General features: G+C 48.6%; 1 protein-coding gene across 1 annotated transcript in view; it reads right to left on the bottom strand.

Annotated features, from left to right (window-relative positions):
* The window catches only part of myo15ab (myosin XVAb), a 52,720-nt gene that overhangs the window by 15,773 nt on the left and 12,334 nt on the right, over positions 1-24,613 (bottom strand). The window contains exons 16-41 of the mRNA XM_086156192.1: positions 24,336-24,399; positions 22,515-22,628; positions 21,308-21,469; positions 20,977-21,090; positions 20,820-20,878; positions 20,353-20,476; positions 20,163-20,258; positions 18,008-18,139; positions 17,202-17,327; positions 16,729-16,806; positions 15,841-15,977; positions 14,799-14,844; positions 14,593-14,717; positions 13,927-14,044; positions 13,539-13,714; positions 13,063-13,147; positions 12,734-12,821; positions 12,478-12,602; positions 11,827-11,922; positions 8,771-8,899; positions 8,558-8,664; positions 8,286-8,464; positions 6,719-6,791; positions 4,881-5,072; positions 4,696-4,760; positions 4,501-4,658 (exon numbers count right to left, since the gene is read on the bottom strand). Coding sequence (XP_086012318.1) covers positions 4,501-4,658; positions 4,696-4,760; positions 4,881-5,072; positions 6,719-6,791; positions 8,286-8,464; positions 8,558-8,664; positions 8,771-8,899; positions 11,827-11,922; positions 12,478-12,602; positions 12,734-12,821; positions 13,063-13,147; positions 13,539-13,714; positions 13,927-14,044; positions 14,593-14,717; positions 14,799-14,844; positions 15,841-15,977; positions 16,729-16,806; positions 17,202-17,327; positions 18,008-18,139; positions 20,163-20,258; positions 20,353-20,476; positions 20,820-20,878; positions 20,977-21,090; positions 21,308-21,469; positions 22,515-22,628; positions 24,336-24,399 — 2,968 coding nt within the window. The remainder of the gene's footprint in view (positions 1-4,500; positions 4,659-4,695; positions 4,761-4,880; positions 5,073-6,718; positions 6,792-8,285; positions 8,465-8,557; positions 8,665-8,770; positions 8,900-11,826; positions 11,923-12,477; positions 12,603-12,733; positions 12,822-13,062; positions 13,148-13,538; positions 13,715-13,926; positions 14,045-14,592; positions 14,718-14,798; positions 14,845-15,840; positions 15,978-16,728; positions 16,807-17,201; positions 17,328-18,007; positions 18,140-20,162; positions 20,259-20,352; positions 20,477-20,819; positions 20,879-20,976; positions 21,091-21,307; positions 21,470-22,514; positions 22,629-24,335; positions 24,400-24,613) is intronic.

Here is a 24,613-nt window from a genome sequence, read left to right as displayed (position 1 = left end):
CTCTCTGCAGAGTTCCTCGTCCAGGAGGAGTGAAGGACGAGATCTTTACTCAAATACCCGGTGAATGTATGGATCCCAGAAGAAGATCATGCTGAGCCCTCATTGGTCAGGAGGTTAAGGATGTGTGTGTGTGTGGGGTGGATGCCCACACACACACCCTCTCATTCACACGTCTGAGAGGAACCCTGAAGGTCTGGTACGTGCATCCAACCTGGGACCTTCTCACTGTGAAGCGCAGGTCATTTTGCATCTACTATGTCCAACCAGGAGATGTTGGACCGCTGTTTCCAGCGGAGAACATGTCCGAGGACAAAGTGCAAACCTCTCGTTTCCTGACTTCTCCGCCGATCTTGTTTCATCGACACTGTTCTCCTTCTAACCGACAAGCGGCGTCCGAGAACCCGTTTCTCGTAGGTCTTGGAACGATTCTCCGGCTGAGCTGCTTCAAGAAGCTAACCGCTAGCTCATTTCCACGCTCGTGTCCGGCGCATCTTCTCCTCGGTGGGACGTGGGCGGGGCTCGGAGAAGGTGACCTCGGCGTCCCGGCCTCCCCGTCAGAGAGGACGCCTCTGCAAAGCCAGGGGAGGGTGACTAAGCAGCGCCGCGCTTTAACACCAGATAAAAAGCCATGTAAATGAAAGTTATACAACAGCGCGGAGCCGCCGAGCCGGGATTATTCCTGGTGGGTTCCTCTCTTATGAATGATTCTTCTGATGTGACGCAGGAAATAAATATGCGACTATAAATAAACGAAGCCAAGGAGGCTACCTCGAGCAGAGCTTTGGAAAGGAGGGGAAAAAAAACAACGTGACGAATTGTGGAAGTGATTAAATGGAAGTGTGTAGGAAAATACCGAGGTGTGTTTGGAAGCTCCGCATCCAGAAAACAGGGATTAAAAAAAAAAAAGACGGTGACGGAGGAGCCGCACATGTTCCCACGTCTGGTTTGTTCAGGCGTGGAGCAGCGGCGATGAGCTCCGAAGGCCCGGAGTGGATTCCCACAGGGCTCCTTCACCTGCCGAGGCTCCGTGTTCTTCTTGCGCCGGGTTCTTCACGGTTCTCCGGGTTCCTCCGACGGTCGAGTGAATGAATGAGACCCCTGGTAGCCGGCTAGCGAGCTAGCTGGAAACTTTTTTGATTCCCAAAGAGGATTCTTTTCTCCCAGCAGCGTAAATAAAGAGACAATTAGAAGATAGCTTGATAAATAGACAGTAGAGAGAACAACAACAACAAGATCAAGGATAAGAATGGACGACTGAATGGGAAAAAACAACAAGCAAAAACAACAAACAAGGGTGGAAATAGACGACCTGAACGACAAGGAATGTAAACGGAGTCTAAACCAGGGGTTGGGAACCTTTTTTGACCGAAAGGCCACATATTTCTAGATATATTTCATTGAGAGCCATTTTTAACATATAATGAATTAAAAATGTCTTACTTTTAATGGGACTTCTGGTGCCGCATGGATTTGTTCGAAGCGCCGCTTTGTATTTGACCGTTTCATCAATTTTATCACAGTATATTAGTCATACCGCAGATCCAAATGCTAATTCCTCCGTCCACGCAGCCCAGAATGCATCATCTTTTTTTCTTTAACAATATTTTCCATTACAAAGGTTGAAGCAGATAAACTAGTTGGCTATCTTCTTCTTCTTCTTCTTCTTCTTCTTCTTCTTCTTCTTCTTCTTTTGGCTTTTCCCTTCAGGTGTCGCCACAGCGAGTCAACTTTCTTCATCTAACGCTATTCTCTGGATCCTCCTCTCTCACACCAACTACCTTCATATCTTCTCTCACTACATCCATAAATCTTCTCTTTGGTCTTCCTCGAGACCTCATGCCTGGCAGCTTCACCTTCAGCAACCTTCTACCCAGATCTTCACCATGGTTTGGACATGAAAACTCCTTTGTTCATGTCCAAAACATCTCAATCATCACTTTGTCTCGGTCATACATGTCCTGCACCCCTGTGACAGATTCTTCTTCTCCTTTGGTCTTTTCCCTTCAGGTGTCGCCACAGCGAGTCAACTTTCTCCATCTAACCCTATTCTCTGGATCCTCCTCTCTCACACCAACTACCTTCATATCTTCTCTCACTTCGTCCATAAATCTTCTCTTTGGTCTTCCTCCAGACCTCTTGCCTGGCAGCTCCAATTCCAGCATCCGTCTACCAATATATTCTCTATCCCTCCTCTGTCCATGACCCAACCATCTCCGTCTGGCTTCTCTGACCTTCTCTCCAGAACATCTAACATGTGCTGTTCCTCTGATAGACTCATTCCTGATCCTCTCCATCCTGGTCACTCCCAAAGAGAACCTCAACATCTTCATCTCTGCAACCTCTAGTTCTGCCTGCTGTCTTTTGGTCATTGGAACAGTTTCTAGTCCAAACATCATCTCTGGTCTCACCACTGTCTTGTACACCTTTCCTTTTATTCTGGCTGATGTTCTTCTATCTCTTGGTACCCCTGACACTTTTCTCCACCCATTCCAACCTGCTTGGACCGTCTCTTCACCTCTTTTCCACACTCTCCTACGCTCTGGACTGTTGACCCTAAGTACTTGAAATCCTCCAGCTTCTTGATCTACAGATAACTAGATAACTATAGATAACTATAACTAGTTGGCTATCTGATAAAATTAATTTCCTCACCTTACAAAGAGCCAGACGCGCAAGGGAGCCACCGACGGGAAATTTATCTTCAAAAACTAATTTCTGTTTACTTTAAAATGACACAGTATCATGAAGAAATAGTAATTTAAAATCAGTTCCAAACGAAATCGTGTGGAAGCCGTACGCCGTCACCGGAAGAGCCATAGGTTGATGGTCAGAAGCAAAGCTTTCAGCCGTGGGTTGGAGGAACCGTCGGCCGTCATCCACAGGGTGAGAAGGTGATTCCAGAACAGCTCCCAGTTTGTCCTTCACCCTTCACCCAGCGCCACCCGCTGGATGAACGGATGAACGGGTGAAGATCTCCTCTTCTGAGATCTTCTGCCGCTGCCGTCGTGGCGGCGGTCACCTCCTCCGGATCAGAGATCGCTTGGCGAGCCGTGGAAGGGGGAATGGCGTGCGCGGCGTCCGCGTCTCATTAAATAATAAGCCCTTCATTTGCCAGAGTGTCGGCTCCTCGTAAGCAGATCCGCGCGTTGCCCGGGTGGGAAATCACCGTGGCGATCTAGTGGCCGTGACAGTTACAGTAACCGGGTAATGTAATAGGTCGCCGGGCGGGGGAGATCTGTCCGACACATCTGATACACGCCACTTCCTGTCGGCCACATCCGATAGCGCGAGTGACATTTACTACTGAGGACTGATAGATTGGACACGGCCGCCGCCGCCGCCGCCGGTTCCCTGCACTCCTGTGAGCAAATCACCCTCGTAAGCGTGGTTTCCACATTCCTGCGCGCTGAAATACAGCCGGCGTTTCAATGAGCCCCGCTGAGAAGGTGAGGAAACTCCAGATAAAATAGAAGCCATGGAAGTAGCTGAGCTCCTCAAACATGCAGCGCACACTGAAGCAGGCCAGATCAGAACGTCTAGAAGACGCTCGTTCGCCTTTGGGCTTTTCTCTTCAGGGGGTTCACCTTCCAATCCACCTTCTCCATCTCACCCTCTCACACCACGTCCATCCATCTTCTCTCTGGTCTTCCTCCAGACCTCCAACATATTCACCATCCCTCTTCTGTCCAAGACCCAACCATCTCTGACCTTCTCTCCAAAACATCTACCATGTTCCATCTCTCTGATGGACTCATTCCTGATCCTCTCCATCCGGGTCGCTCCCAAAAAGAACCTCAGCATCTTCATCTCTGCCACCTCCAGCTCTGCCTCCTGTCTTCTGGTCATTGTCAGTGTTTGTAGATCATCTCACCAGTGTCTCCTCCACCTTTCCTTTCCTTCTGGCTGATGTTCTTCTATCTCTTGGTACCCCTGACACTTTTCTCCACCCCTTCCAACCTGCTTGAACCCGTCTCCTCACCTCTTCTCCACCCTTTCCTACCCTCTGGACTGTTGACTGTAAGACCTTGAAATCCTCCATCTTCTTGATCTCCACTCCCTGTCGCCTCACCTCTGATCCACGCACATTCCTCTCCTTTCCAGAGCAAACCTCCACCTCTCTAGATGTTCCTCCACCTGTTCCCCGCTCTCACTATAGATCACATTGTCGTCTGCAAGCAGAAAAGTGCTAAAACCATCACCAACGGTGCATCTGTGAGGGCTTTCGCCGCCAGCCTGGAGGTACATCTGAGGTGCAAGCAACATCCACGAAGACCCGAACCTCAACCTGGAGCGACTCCAGGAGGGGCGTCGAGAACCGAAGAACCCGCGAGATGAGGAGGAACATCTACGTGCATGACATCTAAAAACACAGTTTAGGTCCCGACACACTGCCTGGCAGCGAAGGCCTGACGCCGGAGCCCCTCCCCCTCCCGTGGTCGAGTGTGTGTGTGTGTGTGTGTGTGTGTGTGTGTGTGTGTGTGAGCCCGTTATGTAACTCACCCCATTTCCATCAGACAGCACGGGGTCAAATAGGCTGTCAAGATAACGATCCATCCCTCTGTGAGGCTCCAGGTCTGCAGAGACGGCCGGGAGAGGAATCTCATGGGCGGCGTGAACTTCAAATGTGTGTGTGTGTGTGTGTGTGCGTGTGCACGTGCGTGCACACATCTACCGTACCTTGAAGAGTGAGTCCATCTGAGCCAGTCATTGCAGAAGATATGACGTCCTGATTTGCATCGAACCCTCCACCCAGCAGGCTTCTGTGAGGAGGAGGAGGGAAAATAATGATTATTTCATCACATAGGAGAGTCACTTAGTGTGTGTGTGTGTGTGTGTGTGTGTGTGTGTGTGTGTGTGTGTGTGTGTGTGTGTCCTCCTACATGCTGGCGTTGGGTCGCACTCTGGTCGGCTCCTGTGCTGAGATGATGAAGTAGCTAGTGAGTTTGGGGAAGTCAGCCGGGAGCTCCAGGTCCGACATCAGGTCCAGGACGTAGTCAGAGCCCTCCAGCTCCACCCACTGGGCGGACTCCTTCAGCAGCACCGACCAGCCCCGGCAGCCCTCTGAAACACTCCTGCACCACACACACACACACACACACACACACACACACACACACACACACACATGCACACACATGGAAAAGCTGAGCTGTGACTGTTTTTCTGTCCAATAATTCCAATATCATGATTGTTTGACCAAAAGATAGCAGGCAGAGCTGGAGGTGGCAGAGGTTCTGTTTGGAAGCGACCAGGACAGAGAGGATCAGGAAGGAGTCCGTCAGAGGGACGGCACATGGTAGATGTTTTGGAGAGAAGGTCAGAGAAGCCAGACTGAGATGGTCGGGTCATGGACAGAGGAAGGAGAGTGGATATGTTGGTAGACGGATGCTGGAATCGGACCAAAGAGAAGATGGATGAACGTGGTGAGAAAGGATATGAAGGTGGTTGGTGTGAGAGAGGAGGATCCAGAGAATGAGGTTGCATGGAGAAGGTGGATTCGCTGTGTAGACCCCTGAACCCGTTCCCTGCTCTCACTGCAGATCATCTGCAAACTTCACGGTCCATGGAGACTCTTGTCTAAACTCGTCTGTCAGCCTGTCCATCACCACTGCAAACAAGAAGGGGCTCAGAGCTGATCCCAGCATACATGTCCTGCACCCGTCTAACATACTTCTCTGCCAGACCAGACTCCCTGAGTTCCTCTCTCAGCACCCTGTCATATGCTTCTTCTGGGTGCAATGCAGCTTCCTCTGACCTTCTCTGTACTTCTCTATTAGCATACATAAAACAAATACTGCATCAGTAGTACTCTTTCCAGGCATGAAGCCATACTGCTGCTCATAAATGCTGGCCTCTGCTCCCAGTCCAGTTTCCACGACTCTTTCCCATAACTTCATTGTATGGCTCATCAACTTTATCCCTCTATAGTTACCGCCATTCTGCACATCCTCCTTATTCTTAAAAATGGGCGCCATCACACTTCATCTCAATTTCCTCAGACATCCTCTCACTCCCTTAGATCCTGCTGAATAAATACTGTATGTACAGTATATACTGCATGTACTGTGGACACTGCAAATACTGTAGGCAGTGTATACACTGTATGTACTGTAGACACTGTATATGTAGTATATACAGTACAGACCATGTATATACGGTAGACACTGCAAATTCTGCTCTTTTTTTCTGTACATACTGTACATCTTTTGTATTCTTTATATTCTGTAAATACTATTGAGACTGTATATAGAGTATATTCCATATATTCTGTCCATACTGCAGACACTGTATTCCCTGTACATTCTGTATATATGGTAATCAGAGTCAATCTATATACTGTGTGTCCCGTGTATTAGCTATTTACTGTAGATCCTGCGTATTCTGAATATACTTTAGAAATAGTATATACTGTATGTCCCGTGTACTTTGCACAGTGTATATACTGTAGACAGTGTAAACCCTGTCCATACTGTGTACACCGTCAACACTATATAAACTATGTATTTTGTGTATTCTGTAAACTGCATCTACACTGTAGACCCAGTATATATCTCGTGTATTCTGAATATGCACTGTAGACCCAGTACCTTCTGTATATACTGTGTATTCTGTGTATCCTGTGGACGCAGTACATGCTGTGCTTGCAATGCATGTAATGACAGTTTCCCCAAACTCTTCAGAGAAGGCGACACCATCCGGTGTTCCCCCTGTGACGTACCTGTGCTGGAGGATGTCCTTGGCCATCTGCTCGCCGGTGGTCCAGGAGTGCAGGGGACACAGGACGGACACACCTGGGTGACAAATGAATGAAAGCCTCGGGTGTAACGGTGATTCCACGAGCGCCGCCGCAGTCGACGGCTGTTTTATTGATATGGAGAAACTTAATCGAGGTCATTACGCGAGCCGACACAAACACGCCGCCGTATGTTCTCGCCGCAGACACACACACACGGACAAAGCCGGCCGACCGGAGCAGGTATCAGGTGTTGCCTGATCCTCCGTGGACTCCAGAGAGGGAAAAAAAAAAAGGCCGGAGGACCGATGAGGTGGATGAGAGGAGGAAATGAAAGAGATGGGCAGCTGCTGACGGGAGGCGGTCCTCCTCCCGGGCTGGACTCTGAGGGCCTCCCAACCAAGACCATGATTTGGACCATCACTCAGGAAGGAGAAGAAGGGTTCATGGAGAGTTTCTGACCCTCAGGGGTCTCCACTGCCGATCATCTGACTCCATCCAACCCTCTTCCCTCAAGCCGACACCTCCATCCATGAACCTCCTCTCTGGTCCTCCTCCAGCTTCAGCGTCCTTCCACCCAGATCTTCTCCATCCTTCCTCTGCCCACGTCCAAACTATCTCAGTGTGACTTTATCTCCAGAACATCTACCATGCGCCGTCCCTCTGATGGACTCCACCCACCAAGAGGAACCTCCGACAGCTTCACCTCTGCTGCCTCCCGTTTTCTCCTCAGCGCCTCCAGAAATGATAGATTTTCTTCTGCCATGGAAAGTGTAAAGTGAAGTGTGATCCATCAAGGTCAGAATTCCGATTGGATTGTTGCGTGATGCTTGTCAAAGTCGTTGCCTCGTCACGCCACCTTGGAATCAGATCTGGGCGTGTTCCTCGTGACCGGAGCTGTTTTGTTCTTCATCACGGTGGATAATGGATCGATACTGTTTTCTTGGTCAAGACAAAAACACCTCCCTTTATGGTTGGCGGATGGAACTCCGACTGAGGTGGTCAACCTCTTGCTCCTCCACCCCTGCAGGCCAGAGCTTTCACCCCCTGCAGCTTCAAAGCGCCGCGGTAGCTTCACCAGTTCACACTGCGATGGCGGCAGAGCAACCGCCCAAGACAGCTAGCCGGACCATCGGGAGCAACTTGGGGTTCCGGGTCTTGCTTGCAGACACTGTTGACCCTCAAACTCCCGGCTCTGCCAGCTGAGCCTCAGCCACCTCTGAGATCGCTCTACGACTGTCACCAGGCTCTCGTCACTTAAACTCCCCACCTCCCTAGCAGATGGTGGACGGCGTTCGCCCTGTCGCTCCGTCTCCTGACTCCCTATCTAGGAAGCTCTTGACTACCTGCACTTCGCCTTTGTCCTGTTCCTTACCACCTGAGCTACATTGCAGAGGTCCTTCCAGTTCCTGCTCCCTGTAGCCTCAGACGACCTCCCAACTGGATGGCCATCGGTTCACCTTTCCCTGCGGCCTGTGCGCCATCGACACATGGCGACTTCTGCGGGCACTTCATTGTTCGACCAGCCACCTCCGCGAGCGGTTGTTCTCACCATCGAAGCAGTGCACGTGCAGCACGGTGTGCGCCCTCTTGCGATTGGCGGTCCACTCCAGCAGACACGGCGGGTATGTCCGGACGTATTCGGGCCCCACGCCGAGCCGCCGCAGCGCCTGAAGCAGGCGGTGCTGGCAGACGCAGTCATAGCCGCCCGGTCCGTAGTCGGACGCAAACCTACATCGATCGGATCGACGGCAGCGGCTCAGAATCGTCCAATTTTGTAAAGAATTATGGCGTTCGGTAAGTGTGTGTACGAGTGTGTGTTACTTCAGCAGGTACTTGGCGAGTCTCTGCGAGGGCAGGAAGGCAGAGAGACAGGAGGACAGGAGCAGCCAACCCCGCTCAGAGTTCAAAACATTGGGGTTCCGCCAAACCTGGTAGCAACAGGAGGACCAAAGAAGAGAAGGAGATATTGGATTTAATAACCAGTGCAGTTTTGGATGAAGACACTTTCCTCAGAATTAAAGGGAATCATTTCACCTGATTGACTATTTGGGACAAGATCTCGTCTCGGAGGTCCGGATGGGACAGCCCTCTCTGGATGATGTAGTTGCCGAACAGGTTCTCCTGGGCCCCGTTCAAGTTCGGGTCCCCCATAAACCTCAGGATCTGTCACGGATATGGAAGCGGAGCTCAGAAATACCCTTAACCCTAGAACACTAACATTGGGTATATTTTATCCAATACAATATCCTGGATAAAATACAGTTTTCATCAATTTCCAGATGGGCCGATGGGAGGGGGGAAGCAAACATACAATTAATAACATCCTGAAGCTGCTCAAGAATCCATAAAACTCAGACAATGAAAATCCCATGACAAGAATTGCGTGGGTGAAAATCACCTGACGTTCGTGTTCTAGGGTTAAAAAACTTCAGGTTCTAATGGCGGCGTGAAGTTTCCCTCGTGAGAACCGGCCACACCGGCTCTTCTTCAGATGCTTGAACCGAAGACCGATGCACCGGAAAGACTGAAGTTTCAATAAGAAGCATCAGTCGGGCTGGAACATCTCGAACCGCTATTTAAGTTCCCACATCGGGATTCAAGGTAGACACGTCTTCAAACATCAAAAAAGATAGAAAAATATCACAAAAACATCTTGAATAGGTATTTGTTTTTCCCCATACAAGGATTCATGCTGGAAAAGCCTTCATATATCATAAAAATACAAAAAAGATGCTTCACATTAAAAAACTGTATCATTTCCTTTTCAGAGATCGGACCAAAAATGAACTTCTAATAAATGTAAAGACATTGAAGATGACCTGATGTTTGGGAATCACATGCTGGACCTTTTAAAAATGTCTGAAAACGGCTCGGCTGAACATTCTTTGTTCAGCATCTGAAGACGAGCCCGTGGGACTCAAAACCTCCTGCTGGAAAAACTAATCTTTTGCTCGGAGCCTCGTTGGCGTGCAGGGTTTTTAAACCTTTTCTCCGGTCCAGCAACCATCCAGAACTTTGCGGATCCATGGGAAACATGGAAACAGTGGATCCCGATCCCATTCCCACCCCTGGACCAGTGTTTCCCAACCTTCTTTAAGCCACGGCACATATTTTACATTAGAAAAATCACACGGCACCACTGAATAAATGTCAAAAACATTTTTTAACGAGTTAGAATGAAACCTTAGTCTCAATTTACTTAGTGTGAAATCTAATATATCGAATATCTGTAGATTCGGCAGGTTGCAATGCAAATTTCCCACTGACGTGCAACTTTTCCAGAACACTTTTTTTGCAATGTCTGAAGACATGTCATCAATATGTCTGGGTATCATGTTATTTGAGAGAACCGGCTATTTCTTTATCAACGCCAGAGCCGAGCATTTCTTCTGCAATGATTTTGCCGGCAGGTCGTATTAATGTTTTGCTGTTTGGATTTAGAGACGAGTTCAGCAACTTTATAGCAGCTTTCACTGCTTTCTCACTCGTCTTGGTCGTTTTCAACCATGTTGCCTGTTTGTTTACGCAGATACAAGTACCGTCATTTCCGGCTTTTTTTCACGTAAACAAGGATGCGGCTAATATATGGGCTTTGGGTCGGGGATGCTAACGATGCTAAAACGTTTCTCCTCGTCACATCGGACCGATGAAATGACCGGGAAATTCAGAGTCCGTTCAACTCCGACACCGAAGAAAACGACTTTGACGGTTTTAGCGCGCAGGAGGAAGCTAAAGATAGCGATCGGTGAGGTCAGGGGTCGGCAACCCGCGGCTCCTCTTCCATCTTTACACTGCGGCTCCGAGCGGCTTGGGAAAATAAATGATCAATATTTAATTGAAGTGTATTTCATTTGTGTTAATTCCTTTTTTTAACTTTTAGTTCTAGGTTGGAAGATTAATGTGATCTTGAAATATAAATAAAATTATATTTATTATTTTTCGCCGCTCAAATTAACGTCAGACTGGCGGAAGCCGGTATACCCGCCAGCCGGTAAAGTCACGATTTGCAGATGCTGTGCGCAGAAGTTCAGGAGCAGAAGTCCCATAAACCGGGTAAAATAAATATTTATGAAAATATTTTCCAAATATTTATTTTTTATTGTTTACTGACACAGTGATTTTTTTCTCAATTTATTTTTAAAATTCAGGTCAAGGCTCCGCTACACGCTCTGAAAGCCCAAAGCTCAAAATGAGTTCATTACATAAATAAAATTCATTTTTTTCCGTAATACTTTGTGAATTTCAGAAGCAACACACTTCACACTTGTTTATACAAAGTGTAAAGGTAATAAAAAGCAACATATACAGTGGTACCTTTATTTTAGACGTCAAAAAGTGATCGCGGCTCCCAGTGTTTTCTTTTCCGAGGAAACCGGGTCCAAATGGCTCCTTGGGTGTTACGGGTTGCCGACCCCTGGTCAGGCTGGTGCGGCTTATATTAAGGTGCGCTCAATAGTCAGGAAATTACGGTACTTTTTATTCTCAAAATGTATCACGCAAAGCGTCACTAATCCGTCTGATACACAGACGCACAGGTTAACTCACAACCCGCTGCCATGGAATGGACTCGCTGCCTACATGGACAGAGGAAGACACATTATTTGCGTTGGATAAATAATTTTCGGACCAATCGGGTGAAAGTGGACATTTTTCCACGGCACACCTGATGATCTCTCAGAGGTTGGGAAACACTGATCTAGAGTCTCCTGTGACGATCTAGAGTCTGATCTAGAACTGATCTAGAGTCTCCTGTGATGCTTCTGTTTGAGCCGGGAGCTTCTCTCTTCTCTGAAAGAACCATGCCTTCTGTCCTCTTGCCGTTCATTGCTAAACCCCATCTGCTGCTCCCTGTAACTGCAGACTGTCATCTGTGTATGGCAACATCCAGATGTTCTGTCCTGTGTTTGAAGCTCTCTGGTCTCCCAGATGCTCCACACACTCCACCTGACCCTCTGGTTCCAACATCAGCTTCACAGCAGACGGAGTGTGAAAAGTTCTGCCGCCGGCTGAATTTAGACGCTCCGATTACAAGCCCGTCTTAGAACCGACCGGTTCTGGATCCTACGTTCTCAGGAGAACGTCACACCCACCAGAGCGAAGGTGTTGAGGGCTCCTTGCTTCAGCCCTTCGTCCATCCTGGTCAGAGAGTTCTCCAGCGGGGCCGTCAGCATCCCCAAAGACGGTTCCTGCAAAGACACGCGGAGATTTGAAGAAGGAACGCTCCGTCACAAAGCTTCACCTCCCCGTGCCGCTTCTGCTCGGAGCGCGTGGGAGGATCGTGGAGCCGCATTGCAGAGCGCAACAACCTGAACCTGCGAGATCCCTCACGCTTTACGGCACCAGGAGAGTCAGACCAGGAGATGCGGAAAACCCGAAGAGGAACATCATCTCGTCGGACGCTCCCAGGAGAAGGTCCGGATGACGGGTTCCGCTGGAGACCATCACTACACCTTCTCTCTGAGCGCCGAAGTAAACTCTGACCTGGATTCAGTGAGGACCAACTAAAAGGTCACGGGACTCCAGGAGTCCAGATGTATGAAGAGGAGATCATCTTCATCACGTTCACACACTAAACATCTGCTGGGGCCAAAACACCAGCGCTCTTAGGAGCTGGAGGTGAGCAACCAAAAACAATCTGGACACAAAACATCCTAAATAGCAGGCGTTCTATTTCGGCTGAGCTGTGTGTGCGTGTGTGTGTGTGCGTGTGTGTGTGTGTGTGTGTGTGTGTGTGTGTTTACCCTAAATATGGCCCGGATGTAATGTGTCATGAGGTAGTTGTTAATGTCCAAGGGCAGGGTGAGCTGGGGTTCAACCTGAACCTTCGGAGCCTGGACCACTGCCAAGCAGTCAGAGTGCAGCTCTGCTCCACCTGCACACACACACACACACACGCACACACACACACACACACACACACACACACACACACGCGCGGTGTGTCACCACTCCAAGCTCCGAACGAGGCGGAGCGCATCTGTTTGTGCGACGGCACACACTCACCCGAAGCCGCCTGCAGAAGCACAGCCAGCTCGGCGGGGATGGGCAGCGTCGTGACGTTCACCACCTCTCTGTTGATGCGATCCTGCACATGACACACACACACACACACACACACACACACACACACACACACACATTAAAACACACTATGCACACCTTCATTTGACTCACTGTTCCTCTGTCCTCTTGGTCTCCACTCACCTCCTCAGCCTTCCTCGCAGGCTCCACCACTGTCTGACAGAAAGACCACAACTTCACAGGTTTGTCTATTGTTCTAATAACACACACACACACACACACACACACACAGATACTCTGCATACCCTCATGTAGCGCTGTCTGCTAACGATGAGCAGGACGGCGGAGCGGAACCTGATGAGATACTTCCTTCTCTTGGAGAACTTCTTCCTGTTCAGGGCGGCAGGGTGAGAAGGTCCAGGGAGGAGGAAGGTCAGAGGTCAGAGGTCAGAGGTCCATTTCCAAGCCCGAGTCTCATCTCCTAGCATCATCTCGGCGGCCAAACGCAAGGCCATCTGCACGTGTTGGGTTTTACCACCGGTCTGCAAACGTTCACCGTCCGCGTTGTTGAGATTTGACCGAACCCCGATCAGCCGGCGCGTCTTCACACATTCAAATATAAAATGCAAAATAAAAGAAAATGTGCTAATGCTAACGTTAGGAAGATGATGCATTAGCTTCACAGTGTCACCCACGGGTGAGATGTTCTCACCAACTGATATATGGGTCGTATCTGGTTCGTTGACGGACACGTGAGCCGGTGACCTCTGGATCTCCTCACCTGGTCACGTAGCCTTTGCATCGAGCTTCCAGAAGAATCATGCAGCGTCTGAACTTCACAAAGTTCTTGCGGATGAAGTAGACGCGGGTGTATCTCTGCAGTGTCACGGCGGCGACGCTCAGCACCCGGTCCCGCTTCCCCTCCAGCAGCTGGTGGAGCTCCTCTTTCAGGAAGATCTGACACACACACACACACACACACACACACACACACACACACACACACACACACACAGTGGGCTTAGCGGTGAACATGCTAACATGTCCCAGTAACACATGACAGAAGATCTATCTATTTCTTGCTGGTGGTTTCTCTGCTATCAGCTCCTGTGTGTGTGTGTGTGTGTGTGTGTGTGTGTGTGTGTGTGTGTGTGTGTGTGTGAGCTCACCTTGCTGACTCCCACCTGATACGAGCCGCTCTTGACCGGGCAGAGCTTGTGGAGCATAAGGACGCAGTTTTCCCCGTTGGCCGGCGGCGGGTCCTTCAGGCAGAGCAGAGCTTTGTACCTGTGTGCAGACACACACACACACACACACACTTAGCGCTTGTGTGTGAACGTGGACGTCCCATCTGAACCTCCTGCTTGTGTTTGGACTGTCTGAGGAACCCGGAGAACCCGGAGGAACCCCACGCAGACACGTGGAGACCCCACACCGGAAGGAACCCTGTGGAAGTTCAAGCAGGGACCTTCTGGCTGTGAGGTGGAGGCGCTAACTGTGCTAACTGTGCTAACTGTGCTAACTGTGCTAACTGTGCTAACTGCGCTAACCGCTCAGTATTTTCTCCTAAATATCCTTCCTTCGTGTGTTTTCCGCACGCTCGGAGCTCGGGCACGTTTCACCGTTCTGTTAAATAAAAACGCGTGGATGGACGGCGAGGGCAGCGGAAACAGCTGCTTTGGGTGGAACACCACGCCGATCCTTCTGAATGGTTCTCCTACGGCGGCCGTGGTTCCGCCCGGAGATCGACTGAACCCGACGGTCTGGTGAGGTGACAGATGTGTGTGGAGATATTTTCCAGCAAAAACACGAATCTGGAGGATCAGGAGAGTGACCTTAACAGGAAGCTGTGGAAGGACATTCTGACTGGATAACCCTCCTTCCGGATCTGGATGGTTTCCATGATCCCAGAGTAGCGTAGCTGCGAGCACACCAGCTCCATGTCAAACACGCCTGGTTCCTACACACACACACACACATGAGCTGGGGCTTATCACAGACCACATGAACACACACACACACACACACAGATGTACCATACCTTGAGATGGTTTGGCTTGATGCATCGCACAAAATAAGGAGTACACCTGTCGCCGATGGACAAGAAGATGAAGTCAGGTTTGCTGGAGCCGAAGCCTCGTTTATCTGATCTCAACTGCCTTCCGTCTGAACCAGGGGTCGGAAACCCGAAACACCCAAAGAGCCATTTGGACCCGGTTTCCTCGGAAAAGAAAACACTGGGAGCCGCAATTACTTTTTGACGTCTAAAATTAAGGTACCGCTGTATATATTGCTTTTTATTACCTTTACACTTTGTATAAACAAGTGTGTCGTGTGTTGCTTCTGAAATTCACAAAGTATTACAGAGAAAATTACATTTTATTTATGTAATGAACTCATTTTGAGCTTTGGGCTTTCAGAGCGTGTAGCGGAGCCTTGACCTGAATTTTAAAAATAAATCAGGAAAAAATCACTGTCAGTAAACAATAAAAAATAAATATTTGCAAAATATCTCCATAAATATTTATTTCACCGGGTTTAAGGGACTTCTGCTCCTGAACTTCTGCAAACGGCATCTGAAAAGCGGCTTTACGGGCTGGCGGGTATACCGGCTTCCGCCAGTGTGACGTGAATTTGAGCGGCGAAAAATAATAAATATAATTTTATTTAATATTTCAAGATCACCATAATCTTCCCACTTAGAACTAAATGTTAAAAAAAGGAATTAACACAAATGAAATACGCTACAATTTAATATTATTAACTCATTTTCCCAAGCCACTCGGAGCCGCAGTGTAAAGATGAAAGAGGAGCCGCGGGTTGCCGACCCCTGGACTAATGTAACAGTGACACACACACACACACACACAAACACACAAAGCAAAACACACTTAGAGGTAACGCTTGTTTCTAACACACAGAGCCGCATCATCAGCATAGAGTCGTAAACACTGAAGCGGTGTGTCTGCAAACATGGAGGAGCATCAAACCCCGGCGCCGCCACGCATCCAAACACTCGGGGCTTTGGATTCAGACAAAACCGTGTCTTAAAAGCATCTTAGAAGAGCGGTGTGTGTCTGAACCTTTCCATCTTGTCCAGCAGCTCCTGCAGGCTGCCCTGGAACTTGGAGCTGACTGTGTTGGCCTGAAAACGATGCCGCGTGTTCGACCGCTGCTGAGACAGAGCCTCCGAGTGCTTCAGGAAGAGGCTGGATACCATCTGTCCACACAAACAACAGACAGAACAAGATGGAAGTCAAGACCTTGAGTCGTACGCGCCGCTCGAACCAGCCTGCGACTGGACACACTTGGACTCATAAGCGATACATGAAGGGACGTTCTGACCTTCTTGGGAAACTTGCCTAGACAACAGATGCCCCCTTTCCTCTCTGAAGCTCCACAACCCGCCACCCGCTAGCGAGCTTATATCAGTGAGTGATAGCCTATGGCGTCATTAGCATAGCGCTATCATCGAATACACATTCCGACAGCACTTCGTCCCGGTCTTTAGTTGGCGAGATGCTGAAAGCGCGTCGGTACGGCGCCGCGACCAGTACGACGCCTCGGTCGGTATTTAATCGCGATCATCCGCTTTAGCGTAATGAGATCTCCACGCCGGTTCCGATGCATTCGGCTCCTCGTCTGAACGGATTCCCGGTCCATTCGGCCCAAACAGGCGTGCGCATCTTTGGAAACGACTGTCTCATTGGATCACATGAATATTTCACAACCTGCTTCACGCATGCGTTTTCTACATTTAAGAACATTTCAGTCAGAGTTAATGCCGTTTGGCGGAAACCGTGGAGTTATTTAACACAGTATTGATCATTACGCGGCGCCGTCTAGCGCTTGAATACACCTGGAATACACACAGACGACAAAAAGCGCATCCATCCTGCTCTATTTTGGAAATGTATTCGACGTTGCGTGTCCTCGATTGCGCTTGTGAGAAACGGTGAAAGAGCTCTGACCCTGTTCTTGCTCTGGACGAAGAGGTCCAGGACATCCTGGCGGACCAGGTCAAAGTTTTTGTCCAAGAACTTGTTAACCTGCAAAACCAAATTAACAAGTTAAACTTACCCGGACACATAATATTTTCACTTTCTACAATATTTACTGAAAATGTTCTGCACTTTTGGGATTTTTTTTTCTGTGTTTTTGCGCCGTGCCAATGGGCCACAGATGCAACTTAGCATCTTGTGCTAAGTGTCGCATATCTACATTCATATGAACGTTCATGACAGTGCGACGCAGCTGTAACATAAACAGAAAAGAAAAATAGGTGACATCAGGAAAACACGGTTCAAATAAAGTTCACGCAAAACGTGCAGGATTTCTGCGCCGCAAACCAGTCGGCCCTTCCGCTCCTGTCCGGATCTGCTCATGGATCCGGACGCCGCGGCTAATTCGGGAATATGAGAAGTGCGCGGAACCGCGGGAATACCTGGTAGGTGACTCTCCCGGCGAAATGTTTCAGCGTGAACTCCGGCAGCGGCAGCTTTGGCTTGGCATACAGCGGGTTGTTGCCATGGTGATAGTGGCACTTCTGAAGGAAGGTGTGGTCTGTTGCCTGGCAATTATAGGAGGAGGTTAATGGATCAGGAGCCGCGGAAAGCGAGGCGCAAACGCTTTGTTGCATGTGTGTCTACAGCTCTCGGCGCCCTCGTGTTCATATTTCACTCGGAGCATCGCAGACGCCCCGTAATCCCTTTATCTCAATATAAGATCGGGCGGCTTCTCACATTAGGAGCCCCGGGAATAATGATAATAGCAGGTAGGCAATGAAGTGCGTGTGCTCGGTATCGATCTCAGCTGGATAGAACACGCTTGGCGCTCCGGCGTTACGAGCAATCCAATATGTGATTTGTTTCCAGACTCAATTTGTTGAGCAATTGGACCGTGCATTCATGTGGGCTGTTGACTTTTATGGCCGTGTACCCAAGCGCTTGGAAAATTTAGATGTAATCTAATATGGCTCTCCTTTAAATTCCCTTTTTTTTTTCCACCGCCGCTGACATCTGATGCAGTTTTTCTGTCTTTTTTTTTTTTTTTTTTCATTTAAAAAACGCCACCCGATACGTCGCGGGCCGTTCCGTCTTTTGCAGAGCGAAGCAAAACCCGGCGCCGCCGCCGGCGCGGACCTTCTCAGGTGCCTCCTCGTTTATCTTGGTCAGATTAGCGCGACGGTCGGGCAGTTGGTCACATTCTGGTCGCTGGCATGTAGAAGGTGGACGGCGGTGACAAAGGCACCTGGGGGAAGCAGCACTGGTCGTCCAGGATGCGCAGTATCCCGTGAGGTTTCGCGGCGATGAGGTCCAGACAGGCCTGGTTGTGAATAAAGGGCTGCTGCTGCCACTGGATCTGCTCACGCATGTACTCCTCCTACACACACACACACACACACACACACGATAAGTGAGTTTGATCAGCTCCGCCGTCGGTTGTTACGTTTGGTGGAGTTGTTTTGTATCTGGTCGGCCGTGTGTGATTTTACAGGCAACCGTGGGCTGGTGGAAGTTGTTTTTGAAACGCGGGAGAAACGTTATCAGAAAAAAGATAAAAACAAAATGATACTCCTTCGTCGGAGCGGGAAGAATTGGACGTGTTAGTGACGGCGTTCACGTGAGGAACGGAGGATAAACAGAACGTTCACCTTACAGAAGTAATAAACACCGTTTGCCTGCAGAGAGATTTACTCCCTTCCTGCCCGGAAACAGAGTCACGGTTCATCTATTCATTCATTCATTCATTCATTCATTCATTTGTTCATTCGTTCATTCATTCATTCGTTCATTCATTTGTTCAGTTGTTCGTTTGTTTGTTCGTTCGTTCATTCATTCATTCATTCATGTCGTTCGTTTGTTCATTCGTTCATTCATTCATTCGTTTGTTCATTCATTCATTCATTCATTCATTCAGTTGTTCGTTCGTTTGTTCGTTCGTTTGTTCATTCATTCATTCATTCATTCATTCATTCAGTTGTTTGTTCGTTTGTTCGTTCGTTTGTTCATTCATTCATTCATTCATTCAGTTGTTTGTTCGTTTGTTCGTTCGTTTGTTCATTCATTCATTCATTCATTCAGACGTTCGTTCGTTCATTCATTCATTCATTTAGTCGTTCCGTAGTTTGTTCGTTCGTTCATTCATTAATTCATTCATTCATGTCGTTCGTTCGTTCGTTCATTTGTTCGTTCATTCATTCGTTCATTCATTCATTCATTCATTCATTCATGTCGTTCGTTTGTTTGTTTGTTCATTCATTCATTCATGTTGTTCGTTCATTCGTTTGTTCGTTCGTTCATTCATTCATTCATTCATTCAGACGTTCGTTCGTTCAGACGTTTGTTCGTTCATTCATTCATCATTCAGTCATTCGTTAGTTTGTTTGTTCGTTCATTCATTCATTCATTCATTCATGTCGTTCGTTTGTTTGTTTGTTCATTCGTTCATTCATTCATTCATTCATTCATGTCATTCAGTTGTTCGTTCGTTTGTTCATTCGTTCATTCATTCATTCATTCATTCATCCAGTCGTTCATGCATTCATTCATTCATTCATTTGTTCAGTCGTTCGTTGGTTTGTTTGTTCGTTCATTCATTCATTCAGTTGTTCGTTCATTCATTCATTCATTCATTCGTTCAGTCGTTTGTTCGTTCATTCAGTCGTTCGTTTGTCATTCATTCATTCGTTCATTCATTCATTCATTCATATCGTTCTGACCGTCAGCTCACACACAGACTGCTCTGATTGATTCCATTCACTCGTTCACTCGTTATCGTTATCATTCGTTATCTCCCCTGCTGATCGTGCAGTCAGGGTCCGCGGGGGCGGAGCCTATCCCAGCTGTCACAGGACAGGAGGCGGGGTTCACTCTGGACCAATCACAGAGCCACATATAGAGACATTCAACCACTCATGGTCTCATTCGCACCTCTGGACGATGTCTGGTCTCCATGAACCTCCTGCGTGTGTTTGGACTGTAGGAGGAACCCGGAGAACCTTGAGGAACCCCAAGCACACACAACATGGAAGGAACTCAACCAGGGAGCTTCTGGCGTGGAGGTGGAAGCGCGAACCGCTGCATCGCAATGCCGCCACATTCATACGGACAAATCTAAAAAAAGTCTGGAAGAAGCGACGCCTGTGTTTTAGCCTCCATCTGCTCTCCACACCTGACCTTCAATGTTCTTTGCACTTCAGCGTCGTCTCCAGACGATCTCCCCGGGCTTCTGGAGGACTTAAATAGAAGCCGGGAAGGTATTTTCGGAGAACATTTGATGCAAAGCAGGTGAGAAGGGAGGAGGATCGAGGCGGACGTAAAGAAGTAGAAGGTAGGAGAGGAGGTGGAATGATCACATCGTCGGCGTACGGGCGGACTTGGAGGTGGTGGACGGGTTCCCCGACCTGCTCCTGATGGAGGATGACCTTGTTGAAGAAGAACTGCAGGGTTTCGTTGGCGTAATTGATGCAGAGCTGCTCGAAGCTGTTCACCTGTAGCTCCTGGAGGATGGAGGGGGCACAGAGAGGAGATGTTGGCTCGCTCCGTCACCTCTGCACATGGAGAAGACCGACCGAAGACCGACTTAGCGGTGACCTCAAATCCATATATGTCCAGTATGGAGATGGAGAGGGCTTCGTTGCGAGGGTAGACCCGTCCGTTGATGCGTTCCGTCAGCCAACCGAACAGCAGCGAATACAGGATCTTGGCAATGGCGTCTCTATGAAAAAACAAAACAAAAAAAAAAACAAAACACACACACACACACACACACACACAATAAGGTTTCTATGGAAACAGAAAATCCGGTTCCTATGGAAACAGAGGACATCTGAAAAATCTCTCCCCCAACCCCGACGTCCTTTGTCCTCACATGCCTCTATCAAAGACTGGAACAGAATATCAAAGAGCGCTCGCTCCCCTCGGCCGTCTCGGGGTTTGATTCCAGAAAGGCGCCGGTGAGATCTGGGAGCCGGCGAGCCTCAAACGGGACGTCAAGCGGGTTTCGGCCCAATTAAACGCGCCCGGTTCAACGGATAATGACGCCGGAAACCCGTCTTCACCTGGCATCCGCTGCACTCTCCACTGTGAGCGGGGTGTAGATCTTCTCCCGGACCGTGTCCTGCGGGCCGGAGAGCGTTTGGCGTCTGACAACATCGTTCATCTGGAGGCGTTGGTACGACGAGAGGACGGCGAGCGAGGACGACGGCGAGCGCTAACCGTTAGCTTGAAGGTGACCGACTTCTGCAAACCCTCAGGTGAGACCTGCAGCAGCTCGGCCACCACTCGGATCTCCTGCGCGCTCACGACCGACGCCACGTCCTGACCTTCAGCCTGGTCGTGCACGCACACACACACACACACACACACACGCGCGCGCACACACACACGCGCGCACACAGAGGCAAACACTGTCATTATTAGCATCATCTATCAACATCATCATTATCATTCAGCCGTGAAAATTAATTTGCGTCGCTCTGTGTGTTTGTGTGTGTGTTTGTGTGTGTGTGTTGGCGTCGCACACACACACACACACACACATGCAGACCTGATGTGACTGAAAGAAGACGTTCCCCAGATGCAGCACAGATGACAGGAGTCTGTAGACGCTGTTCAGCTCCTCTGGGGTGAAGCACAGGATGTCCATGGCACTCAGCAGGCGTGTGAAGTCTTCTCCGTCGTCCTTCCCCTCGATGGTGCAGTCCCCACCCTGCACACACACACACACACACACACACACAACATGCATGTTATGCTAATGGAAGAGTTGCTCCAAGTTGACTTCCCGGGTGTTAGCGTCCGACCTTGCTGCGGCGATGTAATTCATTCAAGATGACACCACTGCTGGCCGTGGCCACTGGTGCAACAAAGTGCACATAATAAATGCCCATAAAACCGTCGCATTTGCATATATTATGTCAGGGCTGATATTTATATTCGCATTTAACCGGAATATATGCAATGCTAATTCCACGGCGCGTCTGATATTTCTGAATTAGAGGAGCGTGTAGTTCTGCAGAGCCGGCGGGTCAAAGGTCAAGTCATTAGAAGCGGTTATGAAGTGATGGCTTCAATTAATTCGCTCATCTTCAATGATTGCTCTGCTACGTGTTAAACAGCGGGACGCGAATCTTGAAATTGATGTGACGGGAGAGAGACGACGTCTCGCCCGGAGGTGAGGGAAGCGCAAAAAATAAAGAACCCCTCCGTGACAGCCAATGTGCCGCCATCAACGTCCATTATTCTAAGCGGAGAGAGCGGCGGTCAGCTCGGGTTAGAATTAAGAAAGCCTGAAATCGCCGGAGTCGACGGAAAGAGAGGGAGTCCGTCCAACAGCGGCGACGGGAGACAGATCGCACGGGGGCGGATTCGGAGTTATTTAGGGCCGACGAAAGTGATAAAATCAAAAGTAAGAGCGTGTTCCTATCCGGGCCGGTGGGAAGGGAGGCCTCGGCCATCCCGTGCGGCAAAACAACGCCGGCCCGCCGTCCGTCATCCCCGCCGCAGCACGTGACGACTTTTAAAAATGGAAAAAAACCCAACAGAACGATTCATTAATTCATAGCATCGGGCGGCGGCGGCGGCGCTGCTCGGCCTGCGCTGCGGCGCCGTAATGACTTTTACGCTCGTGCCATTAATCCCTTCGCAGGATAAATGTCACCTTTATAAGGAAACGACACCCTCATTTGTCCACGCGGACGTGGAATTGATCAGCGGCGTTTTGAGCGCGCTCAGACCGCGAGCGCCGTTCCTACCTGGTTCAGATAGTAGTAGGTCTCGGCTTCCTGCAGGTACAGCGGACGCTTCTCGCCGGGAGGGAGACCCGCCAGCATCTCGTAGAAGATGTGGTAGTTCCTCTCCGATTTGGCCTGCGGAAGAAGAACGGCCTGGTGAAGGAGGTGAAGGAGGTTCCCTCACGGGTCGCCGGTGCGTCGTGCGTTCGTGCATCCGTGCGTGATCTTTACGGCTGGTCCTCATTGGAGAAGCAGGGCCACGTAGACGGACCAATCACACTTCATATAGAAACAATCAACCGTTCACCCTCTCATTCACACGTCAAACAGAGACGCGCAGCCATTCACCCTGTCATTTACACATCGTTCAAATAAATCAATAAACAAATAAAATAAAATAAAGAACTTCCCCTATAGAAATCAATAAAGTATATCTTATACACATATTTTTTTTTGAATAGAAATAAATAAGAAATAAAGAATGTCTCATATCGGGATCAATAAACTATATCTTATATGCATCATTTTTTAAAAAGAAAAATAAATAAGATATAAAAAAAATTCTCGAATGGGGATCAATGAAGTCTATCTTATTCACATCATTTTTTAAATAAAAATAAATAAAAAATAAAAAATATATCCTTATGGGGATCAATGATGTCTATCTTATTCACATCATTTTTTAAAATAAAAAAAAACAAACAAATGTATCCTATTGGGGATCAATAAACTCTATCTTATACACATCATTTTTTATATAAAAATAAGTAAAAAATAACAAATTTATCCTAATGGGGATCAATAAAGTCTATCTGATACACGCAATTTTTTTGAATAAAAATAAATAAAAAATAATGACTTTATCCCACATGGGGATCAATAAAGTCTATCTTGTACACATCATTTTTTAAATAAAAATAAATAAAAAATATCAAATATATCCTTATGGGGATCAATAAAGTCTATCTCATCCACATCATTATTTATATAAAAATAAACAAAAAAATAACAAATTTATCTTAATAGGGATCAATAAATTCTATCTTATACACATAATTTTTAAAATCAAAATAAATAAAAAATGAAAAATAAAGGGTTCTTCAACAGAGATGAGCCACCGTTCAGCCTCTCGTTCATGCAGCTCTTCACCCTCTCGTCAGAGTGCCTGGACAATTCAGGGTCTCCAACGCTCGTGTTTGGATGTGCGAGGAACCCGGAGAACCCTGAGGAACCCCACGCAGACACGAGGAGAACATGGAGCCTCCACACAGGAAGGTCTCCTGTGGGAATCCAACACCCGCGCAGATCGATGCCTGGACATTTCCAGGCGGACAGACGGGGCTGGTCCTCTTTGTGGGCTGAGAAGAAGTCATTATCTCCAGGGCTCCGGAGATCCCTCGGATCCCCGTTATCGATCCTCCTCAGAAAAATCATGCTCATTATCGGGCTCTCCGGAGGGTTTCTGGTGAAACAGCGGGACCCTTATCTTCAAGGTGGGAAGGAAGTCTGACCCGAGAAGGTCGGGATGGAGAAGATGAGAATTTCGAGGACATTTTGGTTTCGAAGAAAGGCATCGGCGGACGGACGGACGGACGAACGGACGGACGGACTTTTAATTGGAATTCATCTGAGGAGAAGTTGGACGTCTGACGGACGCCGGCAGACAAGACCTCCTCGTTTGACACCTCCTGTGTCCTCAGCTCAGAGGATCTCCTCTTTCTCGGGGTGACTCACTTGTAAGAAGACTCCACTTGACCTGGAGTGTGTGTGTGCATGCGTGTGTGTGTGTGTGTGTGTGCGTGCGTGTGTGTGCGTGTTTGTCAATGTTTGCGTGTTTCTTACCTGAAAGACAATGCGGGACTTCTCCAGCAGGTACTGAGACGTTATGGCACCGCTGATTACACCCCTGGTAAATTACACACACACACACACACACACACACACACACACACACACAAACATGTTAAGTAACAGGTCGTGCATGTGTAATGTGCTGGGATCTTCTATGTCACAGGTCAACTGCACATCTAACTGTGTTACTGGGACATGTTAGCATGTTCACCGCTAAGCCCACTGTGTGTGTGTGTGTGTGTGTGTGTGTGTGTGTGTGTGTGTGTGTG

Source organism: Fistularia commersonii, chromosome 12 (genome assembly GCF_037954325.1).
Source record: "Fistularia commersonii isolate RoL2024-O1a breed Wild chromosome 12, RoL_Fcom_v1.0, whole genome shotgun sequence".
NCBI classification, from domain to species: domain Eukaryota; kingdom Metazoa; phylum Chordata; class Actinopteri; order Syngnathiformes; family Fistulariidae; genus Fistularia; species Fistularia commersonii.
The sequence above is the reverse complement of the archived record's forward strand: the minus strand, read 5'-3'. Positions and strand labels throughout refer to the sequence as shown.